At 36.8% G+C, this 11,734-nt stretch overlaps 1 protein-coding gene across 1 annotated transcript; it reads right to left on the minus strand.

The window, feature by feature from the left end:
- Nucleotides 1-772: 772 nt before the first annotated feature.
- LOC103802655 (formin-1-like) lies at nt 773-2,674 on the minus strand. The gene has a single exon (XM_009075156.1). It carries the CDS (start codon nt 2,672-2,674, stop codon nt 773-775), a length of 1,902 nt encoding a protein of 633 aa, XP_009073404.1.
- Between the last annotated feature and the right edge of the window lie 9,060 nt (nt 2,675-11,734).

Genomic DNA, 11,734 nt, shown 5'->3' on the forward strand with positions numbered 1-11,734 from the left:
TCATAGCCCTACACACTGCCCCTTTTGGAATCCCCTTTCATTATCACTTTGCACTGTCGGCCCTCCTTATAACACACAGGGACCAGTCTGAGCCTAGACCACTGCAGAATTAGGTCCTCCAGCCTTCTTGTTTCTTAAGGAAAAAATGAAGGGTATAGATGCTGATGTTCTAGCTAACAAAGATAGCTATTCAGTCTGTCATATATTTGTGCATTTTTATATTCACAGTATATATTTATAAATAAATGCATGTATGGTGCTCAAATACATTGTAACTTGATTCCTGCATGCAATTGTTCTAAAAACAAGACTTTTGTAACAGAATTTACATCAACCTCCTGCAGCTAAATGGTCAAAGCACCAGTCCTATACTTAAAGCTTGCTCAGACAATGTTCTATCAGCTAAGCCAAACAAGCTAAAAAAAACATTTTGGATAATAAATATTACTGTAACATTTTGACAGACTAGAACACAGCACAGGAAAAGCAGGAAAAATAAGCATGCAAGCTTTCTTCATTCTGTACAGAAAAATCTTTCATTAACTTTGGTTAAGAGGTCATTCAGGAACAGCAGGACTAATACAAGCTGACAGAAAAATATGTCTCAAAGAAAATCTTACATAGCAACAACTTTTATTTAAAAATTTCAACAACTTCTCACTCAATCCTTACGTAGTGAAAAATACATTCCTTGCAAAACACTATTTATTATTAAAGGCCAGTATTAAAAAACCCCAGTCCAACACTTTCATGGTTGGTCAAATCTATTAGTCTAAAGATTTACAAAATAGGACTGACCTGGACAGAAACTCTGCTGTGTCTGAGTAGTCAATTTTTCTTGTACAGCGCGCTTTTCAAAATGCCCTGCAGTTGTATTCTGATGTAGGCCCCGTTGTCTCGCAGCAAATCCCAATTCTCCAGGTTCAGAAAACTTCAGATAAGCCTGTGGCTCCAAATCACTGAAAGGTAAGTTTATAGCACCATGTCTTCCGTGGCCATAGTCACTGAGCATAGATTCATCCTCGGCGTTCTGTTTTGGTAATGGGAGAATCCGGTGATGCAGCTGTGGGCTAGGCAGTCTCGAAGACAACGGAGAAGGAATAGGTGACATTTGTTTGTGTGTATTAGATAGCGGATATGAATTACTAAAAACATTACTCACTGCTGCTAACTGGGGTGAATGCAGCCTTTTCTCTTCCAGTTTAAGATTATTACTTGTCTGAGAAGTATCAGGACTTTCATTTACAGGCAGGTTCAAAAATAAATGCTTGCTGCTTCCCTGGGATACCGTGGTTCTTTTCTCATATAGTGAGCTTGGCAAGTTTCTGTCTACTCTTGTAATTTGTTGCAGTCTCTTCCATTCTTCAGCTTCATCTGAACTGTCACTCCGTATGACTTTCAGAAGAGCTTTATTGACTGCTCCCACAAAGTTGCATGACTCATCAGTAATGTGCACTCTCTCTGCTTTGTACTGCAAACCAGAGCTATCTTCCTCCTCCTCCTGCAGCACAGTGTTATTAGAGTCTCCAGCAGCTTCATCTACAGAGCATACATCAGCTCTTGATATAAACTGGTCATGTACTGTTGTGAGAATAGGAGAAATGGCTTCTTTATCTCCATGAAAATCAGGTAAAGACTCTGCAGGGGGTTTGGCAACTTTTTTCATACAAGCTTCTGAATCCAGTACTTCAGCAAGAACTGGGATTCTGGGTTTCTCCTTGCATACTGGCTCAGCATACTTGCTACTTTTCAAGCTTTTAGCAGCTGCAGATTTACTTACTGACTCAAATTTGTTAGATGGACTGCACTGAGATGACTTCACCGAAGTGATACCCTGTTGTACCACGGAAACTTCAGGAATGCATTCTTCACTGTCCACTAGTTCAACTGCAACTACATCATTGTCTTTTGAGCTTGAACTTGGTAAGTCAACATCCACTTTCACAGTCCTGTTGCTCTCAAGAAAATACCCCTCTTCTGTCCACCTTTCTGGTTGTATTCTATTGTCTACTGGTAAATTATCCTTACCTTTTACTGTTAGCCAACTGGAGGCAGAAAAGGAACTGGGATATCTCCTCTTAGGAAATCTTGTGGAGAGCATCTTCTTATTTTCCTGTTGCATGTCTTGAGCACTCAGTAAAAAGAGATGTTCATGTATCTTTTTTTCCCCTTTCCCATGTCTGAAATCCTCAAAGCTCTCTTTCCTTCTGTATTTCCTTATTTTTTTGTGATTCAAATTCTCTCTCTTTGTGGAATCCTGCTGATGTGTAAGACTGGAGGAATTATCACCTTTCAGTTTTGGGACTCCAGAAACATCTTGTTGCTTTCCCTCCTGACGTCCTGTCTTAAGGTTCTGAATATGATGCGATCTCAAAAGACTGGATAACAGTTTTTCCTTTTCAGAAGTTAGTTTGTACAGTTCAATAAGAATGTCTTTCGTGTTAGTTCGCTTGAAAATTATATCTCCAAAGTTTTCATATGACTGTTCTCTCAGCGCCATCTCTAACCTCTCCCTTACATGACAGTAGCTACACAAACGTTTATTAGTTCTATCCAGAGCTACATGGCCCTTGTAAGTAAATCCAGTGATTTTTCCCTCCGGAAGATAGAAGCTGATGTAACAAAGCTCCATAATGGGTTTGTGCAATTGAAGGACAGTATGTGTGCCTTCCATTATGCTTGCCAAATTAGTCATTCATTTAAATTATGTGCTAAGTGTTTCAAAGCTTGCATGACATAGCATGTGAGGCGGCGAATGGACGGAAGGCATCTGACTAATCTTCAACAATAATATTGTCTGCTGGAAAAAATAAAGAGAAGCCTGTCAAACTTGATTATGGTAAATATATGACAAATAACAAACCTGCAGAAAAACAATCTTTTCTCAGTATTTTCTGATACCAATCTTTTACCTTGAAAAATCTGACACAAAAAGGATTATATTGCTAACACTCATAGCTGGAGTCACAATCCTTCTTTCATACATCACCCCTCTGTCTCCAGGGTTCCCAGTCAATGCTGTTCCATAAGGTCACAAGATGTTCACTGCAACACCCATTACAAACAGACTTTACTTTTGAATAGCGGAATCTCTTGCTCTCTCTCTGTTAAAAGTTAACTTGCTGTTGAACATTTAGTAAAAAGAACCATTCAAGCATGTCTCTCACTTTTACTCAGCCCAACCAGCAACATAACACCACCACAGTGTAAATAGGTCTTGATGCTTTATTAACCAAGAAAATATTTAAAAAACAAAAAAGACTAAACAATTTCTTCTTGTATTACTCTGCAAAATTGCCATGACATCAAGATAACTTGAAATAAAAAAAAAGTTCTGTTTACTTGACTAGCATATACATACTATATAAATCTATTTCAAAACAATATATTATAGTGTAATTGTGCATGCCTGCTGCTCTTCTAGTGTAGAACTGAGTGATCACATAGCCACAGGGTGTATGTGTTACTGGCAGATGCAACCAAGAGTGGTTCTGCATACAGAACCATCTAAGAACATTTTACCATCACAAGAACAGTCTTTAATCTACTCATTCAGTCAAGCAGTAGTGAACACTCCTTTTGGTTGCAGGTTGCTAGTACATCAGTTTAGCCATAGCACAAAATTGCCCCTCAAGTAATCTACTGTGGTGAGATCCATCAAATATGAGCTAGCTAACTTGTAGACATTTCCATAAATGTCCCAGCAGTTCCAGATAATGTATGCTGAGTCAGTTTTTTTACTTAGAGAAGAACTTTACTGAGGAGAAGAATTTCAAGGGAGTTCCTAGGCAAGGAAACTTATGACACAGTCCATATTTTGGTTCTGTCAACATACAGCTGCTAAACTAGGAAGAAGAAAGAATAGATAACTGGCACAAAACTACTTAAAGTGAGGGTGAGTAACCCAAGGAGACCAAATCTATGCTTTGTATTGACTTAAGAAGGATGATGCATTACATCAAAGTATTTGTCAATGCATTTGACTTGCAAAATAATAACAGGAGCAATACACAGAATATCAATACACAGAATAAGACAGTCTGTATTATGTGTATTTAAGTCTTATCAAGGAAAAAAACCCCAACTTAGTGTTAAATTAGTATGAATTATTTTATCTGTTCCTCTGTTTCACTTCAACTGACATGGCACTTTCACATGTAAATATGATCAAGTGACTACAAGGAAAGAGCACCATGGAAACTACAGACCCAGTAGCTATAGACCCAGACATTATGATCAAATTTAGTATACTCAAATGGCATCAATGATATCATCAGGTGCAAGTCAGCTCAGTTCTGAAAAGTACATTACTCTTGGCAGCATGCATGTTTTTTGTTTGGGTTGCGGGTTTTTTGTGACAAAGGACCTTTCAGGTAGTTGTAGAGGGTGATAAGGTCACCCCTGAGCCTTCTCTTCTCCAGGCTAAACAACCCCAGCTGCCTCAGCCTCTCCTCACAGCACTTGTGCTCGAGTCCCTTCACCAGCCTCATTGCTATTCTCTGGACCCACTCCAGCACCTCAATATCCTTCCTGAACTGAGGGGCCCAGAACTGAACACGGGATTCAAGGTGTGGCCTCACCAGCACCGAGTACAGGGGCAGAATCCCCTCCCTGGTCCTGTTGACCACACTGTTCCTGATCCAGGCCAGGATGCCATTGGCCTTCTTGGCCACCTGAGCACACTGCTGGCTCATGTTCAGCTTCCTGTCTATCCAAACTCCCAGGTCCCTTTCTGCCTGGCTGCTCTCCAGCCACTCTGTCCCCAGCCTGGAGCGCTGCATGGGATTATTATGGCCAAAGTGCAGGACCAGCACTTGGCCTTGTTAAACCTCATCCCAATGGAATCAGCCCATCTCTCCAGCCTATCCAGGTACCTCTGCAGAGCCCTCCTGCCTTCCAGCAGATCAACACTCCCCCCCCAACTTTTTGTCATTTGCAAACTTGCTGATGGTGCAAAAAAATCTTTTCACTTAATTGCCTTCACCACCTTATTCAATCTTTTTATAATCTTTCATTGGAAAAGAAAGAAATGAACTCCCTTGTCTAAAAGCAGAAACATTATAAGAAACTATCAGAATTATGTTAGGGAAGGAAACAGCTTAAGGAATTTCAAGCATAATTACAACACTAGCCCCCAACTGTTCTGTTCACCTTGCAATCTGTTTATAAACCTACTTCTATTGCAACCCTTATTACAAGGAGTGAATTGTTCTAAATTAAAGCCACATTCAGGCAAAGCATATAGGTTAAGTAAAATGCCCATTAATCCAAGAAGACTTAAAATTTTAACTACAGAACAATGAGCATGGAGCAATGAAAGTAATCTTCAGCATCACTGCCAACTGCTTCTCTCATGCAGCTTTCCAATGCAAAGCAGCAGAGCAGCAGGATTCAAATTGTGAGAAACACTGCTTAAAGGAGAAAAACAGCTACTCAGACAGCTAAAACTTGGAAAGAACAGCTGAAATAGGTAGCTGAGAAGCAATCCTGCTCTGCTGCTGGATTTTTTTTTTTAGTTTAATGACAACAAAAAATGTCATAGATTTAGTGGTCCTCAAAGTCTGATGTCAACACATCCATTCATCTTGCTGTTAAAAATGTTTTCTTAAAAAGCCAGGCCTCATTACTGCAGTTCCTCTTCTCCAGCAGGACACATCATTCACTGCTCAGCATGAAAGATAGTATCCCTCCTGTCCCTGATACTTCAGAATTGAAATGCCTTCTTACTTTCCCAGCTCTCCCTAATATCTGATTGTTCTTAGGTGACAACCTGAGTATGCTATGGCTATAACTTTCTGTGCTGTGTTATGTACATCAAAACATAAAATGCATGGTAGAGGAAAGGTAATAAAAATGTGAACAGAAGAAGGTTCCATGTCACAAGCTAGAAGAAACTGAAATGAAACTACTGTAATACTTGCTGACTCAGCACGACTTGAGAGACAAACTCCATCATTTTCTCATCTTGATTAATCTCTCATGTTTCTCTGAGGTTCTTTCAAATTATCATTTGACTTACAACTACGATCATTAGAAAGATAAAATGTTATTCTCTTTTTGAAGACAAAATATTACAGTTTCTTGCAGCAGCTAAGACATAAAGATAACACGTTCATAACATGAACTTTCCACCTCTATGTCTACATTGTATTTACTGGACGGCAGCAACAACAACAGAAAAAAAACAGAAAAACAAGCACCACAAACAAAACCTCCACCACAACTAGAGTGTTTGATTATTTGTATAATAGTTTGAATGATACTGCATCTTGTCAGCAATAATAGTTTGAAATACTGCTCTTCAACTACACAAGTACTGAACTTGCAGCAGATCAACGCTGAATGCACTGGTAAACTGAGTGTTAAAAAACACAAAACAAAGTCTATGCCAGACAGAGCAGTGCTTTATTAAATTTCAGATCTCATAACCCAAGAGAAAGATCAAAGCATATTAGAGTCTTGCCAACAAATTCAGATGAAACATGAAGAAATAATACAAAACATAGGGTTAAATGTCATTAAGTTAATCCACAATGCAGAGTACTGTATACTAAAACCAATTTTTAATCATAAATGAAACCTCTGGCTGTGTTACTCTGTTCAACTTATTCTGAAACCAAGAATCAGGACACCCAGCTCTCTGAATACACCATCTTCGTGACATGAAGATGAGGAAATCTAAACGTCTTGAAACCTAAAACCGTAACTTAACAAAAGGATAATCTATACAAGGCATCTAAAGTTAATGAAAACTGTTTTTAACGTTTCTGGCTAGACTGAATAACATGATGAGGCCTCACTAGAAACAAATACATTCTCAGCAGGCAAACTGCCCCATACTTGTTCCTGGTCCTTTATACACTACTGTCTCCTTTGAAATAGCTACAAGTATGTATATTACCTTTTTAGTACACAGAAGATAGAAGAAAGCAGTGATGATACTTTAGGGTTTAGAACTATTGCTCACCATTTATACTAAAAATGTGTATTATATTTGACTAGTCAGGTTGGGAAACAATCACAAAATACACGTATGACTCTCACCACCTGATCTAAACAAATATTTTTAAAATGCCTAGACTACAAACCTAGAATTATATGGAAATTATTGACTTCAATAATAGTGTAGTTTCTGAGTGATAAAAATATATTTACTGCAGTGAGCTTCTTCACTATAAAATATCACAATTCTTGACAAATAATTTCAGTTGTACTTTTACCAAGAAAGCCCCTTTATTCAGATTTTTGCAACTATGATTTGAGCCAAATGGCCTTCAAGACAACTTTGATAAATTAAATGCCATATATGAATGGTGGTTCTCACTATTACAATCATGTAGCTCTAGCTCCAACTAGTTCCACCCATCTGCACTAACTTCTTAGTAATCCCTCTCCAAAAGCCATGTGGTGAGAAGCTATATAAGCCTATCAAACAAGGAACAGAGAATTTAAAAAAACTTACATATTGTAAAAGCAGAAACATTTAAAAAGAATACCTACCTTAAAGATGAAAAAATATCAAAAAGGTATCTTTAGAAACTTATATTTTCAAAGACTTCAGAATGAGACGTATATAATGTCAATCATGTCCTTGAAAGTTATAGTTCCTGTTCAGTGCATTTCTTAATAATGGTTGCTTGTACATTAGCTTAGCTTTCCGTGGTATTCCTTCAATAAAAAGTCTGACATGCTCTTGTGTTAGTAGCTTCCATTTTACCGTAGACACATGGTCCTAAAAAAAAGCTTTCCAGCAGTATGCTTCATGTAAAAATGTTTCTCCTCATACTGAAGTCGCAATTCCTAATTAAAATCAACTCTAAAATAAATTAAAAAAATGCTCCTTAAAATCCATGTCTTAATGCTGACTCCTTTCCTATATGCTTCTGGATTTGAAAGAATGACAGAAAATAGAAACAAAGAACATGACAAAAAAATGAGGAGGGAAGATGTTAAAATAGGCAGCAGAGTAAGGAAAACATCCCTTCAGGTGTTAAATGCCAGAAGTTAATCAGAGATATAAATCTGTGCTTGAAACCTCTCTTCTCAAATACAAAACTTTAATCAGTCAAATCATTACCCATCTTCTATGCCTGGTGACAAACCAACAGTCTATCTAAACAACTCAATATAATTTTTTGCAAGTGCTCTTCTAGCAAATTGCAAAATTCCAGAACTCCAGTACAGAAACCAATTTTAAAGAATATGTATGTTACCATATCAATCTTCCTATCTACTTCCAGCAAAATACTGTGCCAAATCATTCTACATCTACTTCCAATAGTCACAAAAAAATGAATCAATACAGCTTTTACAGACTAATGCTTCTCTAGCAACATGTGTTAGCTCAGACAGAACCAACACGAAGAACTGCTTTTTCCTAGATCTACCTTGACTGTAGGCAGGAATGACAAATTTTAATGTTTTGCAATGTTTTTTAATCATTGCTTATGATTAAAAGGTATGCAAATCCAAGACTACATTTCAAACCTGTAGGAAATTATATTAGGCAAAATCTTTTGATCCACGAAGCATTAACAAGCTTCAGCAAATTAGATGAACTAATGGTGCTCCTACAACAGAAATACAAACTCCAGGTTACCCAACACTTCTGATGCATTAGAGCCAAATACCCCCTTCCAAGGTAACCTTAATTGGCCATTACCATGGTACAGATCGACCAGGTAGTTTTTATAGTGTTTGAAACAACAGAGTTTAGTTCATAAAGAGGTAAACTATCTTATTTCTTATTGATTTCCAAAGTTCAATATCCAGATATGACAAGACTGGGACAGCTCTGTAATCACAAAGTCACATTTTCACTCCACTACTTCCTGATAAAAGCCATATATGGGAAGAGCTGCCACAAACAAAAGCTTCTGGTTTCTCAGAAGGCTCTCAGGCCACAAGACAGCTTTGACAAATCATTTCTAGCTGCCCAAATGGTGTACACAACAGGAATCAAAGAAATGGGTAGTGATCTGACAAAAAAACCCTGTCTGTATTACAACCACCATGACATGGATGAGAATAAATGGAACCCATATGAAAAGTAAATATAATCTCCAGAAAACATGCACTTTTAGATTTCCTATTAAATTCTGTCACCTAATCCATTTTAGAGTTCACAGAATATTTTACCTTTTCTCATCTAGACTAAGAATCCTACTGAAATCACTTACAATAACACAAAAATAATATCCTAATTTTTTTGTCCATGACCTCTACACCATGAAAATATATTGGGTTTTTCATAATTTTGTTAGGGACCTTATTTTTATCACTCTCTTTACATGCTATGAGCAACAATTCATCACTGTTTATTAACAAAGGAAGAAGCTATAAATTAGATTATACAGAACCATTATCTTGAAATGTGTGATAATTATAGGCTTTATAATATCTATATCTGAATGTATCTGAATATCTGAAAGCTGATGTACATTTTAACAATGATACTGGAATGAAGATGACAGAACAGAAATCTCTCTTAAAACAGTATTTTCTGCTTATGGTTAGAGTTGAAACAGAACATTAGTGTTTCCCAGAAATCTGAAGAAGGTCAAAGACTTAAACTGAATTTGGCTTGTTAATGATTACATAAGAGACCACGGGAATAAGGATAATGGGAAAAAAAACAAAAAAAAAGGGAAGCACAGAGCATATCCAGAAACTTGCTAAGAAATACGTAAAAATTTTGTAGGATTATTCACCTAATTCCTGAAATACATTTTTGATGTAGGTAAGTATAAGATTATAAAAAAAAAAGTTGGAACAGCCATTAAATTCTTTGACACTAGAAAAAAAACATAAAGATGGAAAATAAGTAACGAATTTTTAAAAAATCCTGTATGATAATATCTTTTACAGTAAAAAACAAGAAAAGGGCATGTAATACTTAAAATTTCTATTTTTAAATATCCAGATAAAAGTTCTATTATTATACTGCAGGTTGAGCAAGAAATCTAATGTATCATTTTTTCATAAATAACTTTCAAAAGAAAATAATTTCCTGTCAGGTCTAGATTTGCACTTGAGTACAAAGAAGGAAATAACAGCATGAAGCAACCAGTGACTCAAGGAAGACAAAAAATTCTGTTTTCTTAAAGAGCTTTGTTAGGGCATGAGTTTAATCCTGCAGAAGAAAACAGTACTATGACCAAGGAAACTGAAGCAGACATGAACTGGAAGCACCCACAGATGCTAATGGAAAATCTGATAGCAAGGAAGTTTGTTTCTTACCCGCAGTACTTTCTGAATACAATCTGCCATTATTTGGAAATACACAACACAATTTGTATAAGTGGAATTATTTTCTTTTAAATTTTTTTATGTGCTAATACACCTTTTGCAATTTCAGTTACAGAAAGCAATGAGACCTCTCTCCTCCAAAGGAAACCGACATGAAAGTTCTCATCCTTCTGTAGCTGACTGCAATTTAGCAAAGCTGTATGTCTTTTTTGGGGGGGGGCACAACGTTGTCGGCAAGTTAAAAAAAAAGTCACACAATACATCCTCATGAAATTGTGTTGGCACAGTTGAAATACACGACAGGATGTATTTGTCCAAAATCTGTTTGAAGAAGGTGACTAATTTTCAAGAAGCTACCAAATGAGATTTCCATCAAAAATCACTTATTTGACTGTTTAAGAAGTTGCTACTAAAAAAAACCCTGCAATGTATATTATAAATATGAAAAGTATTTAATGTAGTAAGTATATTAAGTAGCAAACCAGCAGACCTTACAGCAAAGGCAACCAGTAAATATATTCCAGTGAAATCACTCTTAATACAGAAACAGCCTGTTTGAAACAGACAATTTTAAGAAGTACAGCATTTAAACAAACAAAATCCCTCTACATTTCAGTCAGGTTTTTACACTCTCCACCTCACTCCTAGGCACTTGGCAGGGAAGGAACCAAAAGAACAGATGAGTCAATCATCTTGCTTCCAGTTTTTGAAAGGAAATTATCACTAAAAACATTCCTTTCACTTTGCCTCTAGAATGCAGTTATTAAAAGCATTGCATTGCAAGGCATGACATTCAGCATACAGAATCTGAAGCAAAATATCATTCCCAAGATTCATAACCTTCTAAATAAGGGAGTCTTTCTTAAATGACAGCAACAGCAGAATGTAGAGACTTTAAATCGGTTTAATAGTCTATAACATGATCAAATTATACTTGTAATTTCTCACCCCACATCTCCAGCTTTACTTGAAAAAAACCACCTTAGCTTTTTACTTAGATCTTCCTCAGGAAAAACATTTCATTTGGCATGGAGAATTGCAGGTGAAATAACTCAAGTGTCACAAAGTTATAACTGAAAAGAGTCTTATAATGAAAAAGGCCTGAATAAATTCAAGATGGCTGGTAGGAATCAGTCTTGCTGGTTTCTTTAAATCAGAAAACAAGTGTATTTCACATGACAGAATAACAGGAAGAAGCTCCATTTTGCATGATAAATGAGATACCAGCCAGACTGTTTCAAACACCAACACTGACCCACAGATCTTCTCTTCTAAAGGAGATTCCCATGAGCCTGCCCTTCTGGTCTTGGTCTACCAGTCCAACCTAGTAGCAACAGTTAGTTTCCACCTTCCTCAACAAAGACCAAAGACATCATACTCCAGACCAAGTTTTCTTAATTTCTTACCGCATACAGAAAACGAAAATCTGTTGAGCATATCCATCCAAAGTTCAGAAGGACTAAGGTAGAAGGTACAATATTATCAT

This window comes from Acanthisitta chloris, unplaced genomic scaffold, assembly GCF_000695815.1.
Source record: "Acanthisitta chloris isolate BGI_N310 unplaced genomic scaffold, ASM69581v1 scaffold995, whole genome shotgun sequence".
NCBI classification, from domain to species: Eukaryota; Metazoa; Chordata; class Aves; order Passeriformes; family Acanthisittidae; genus Acanthisitta; species Acanthisitta chloris.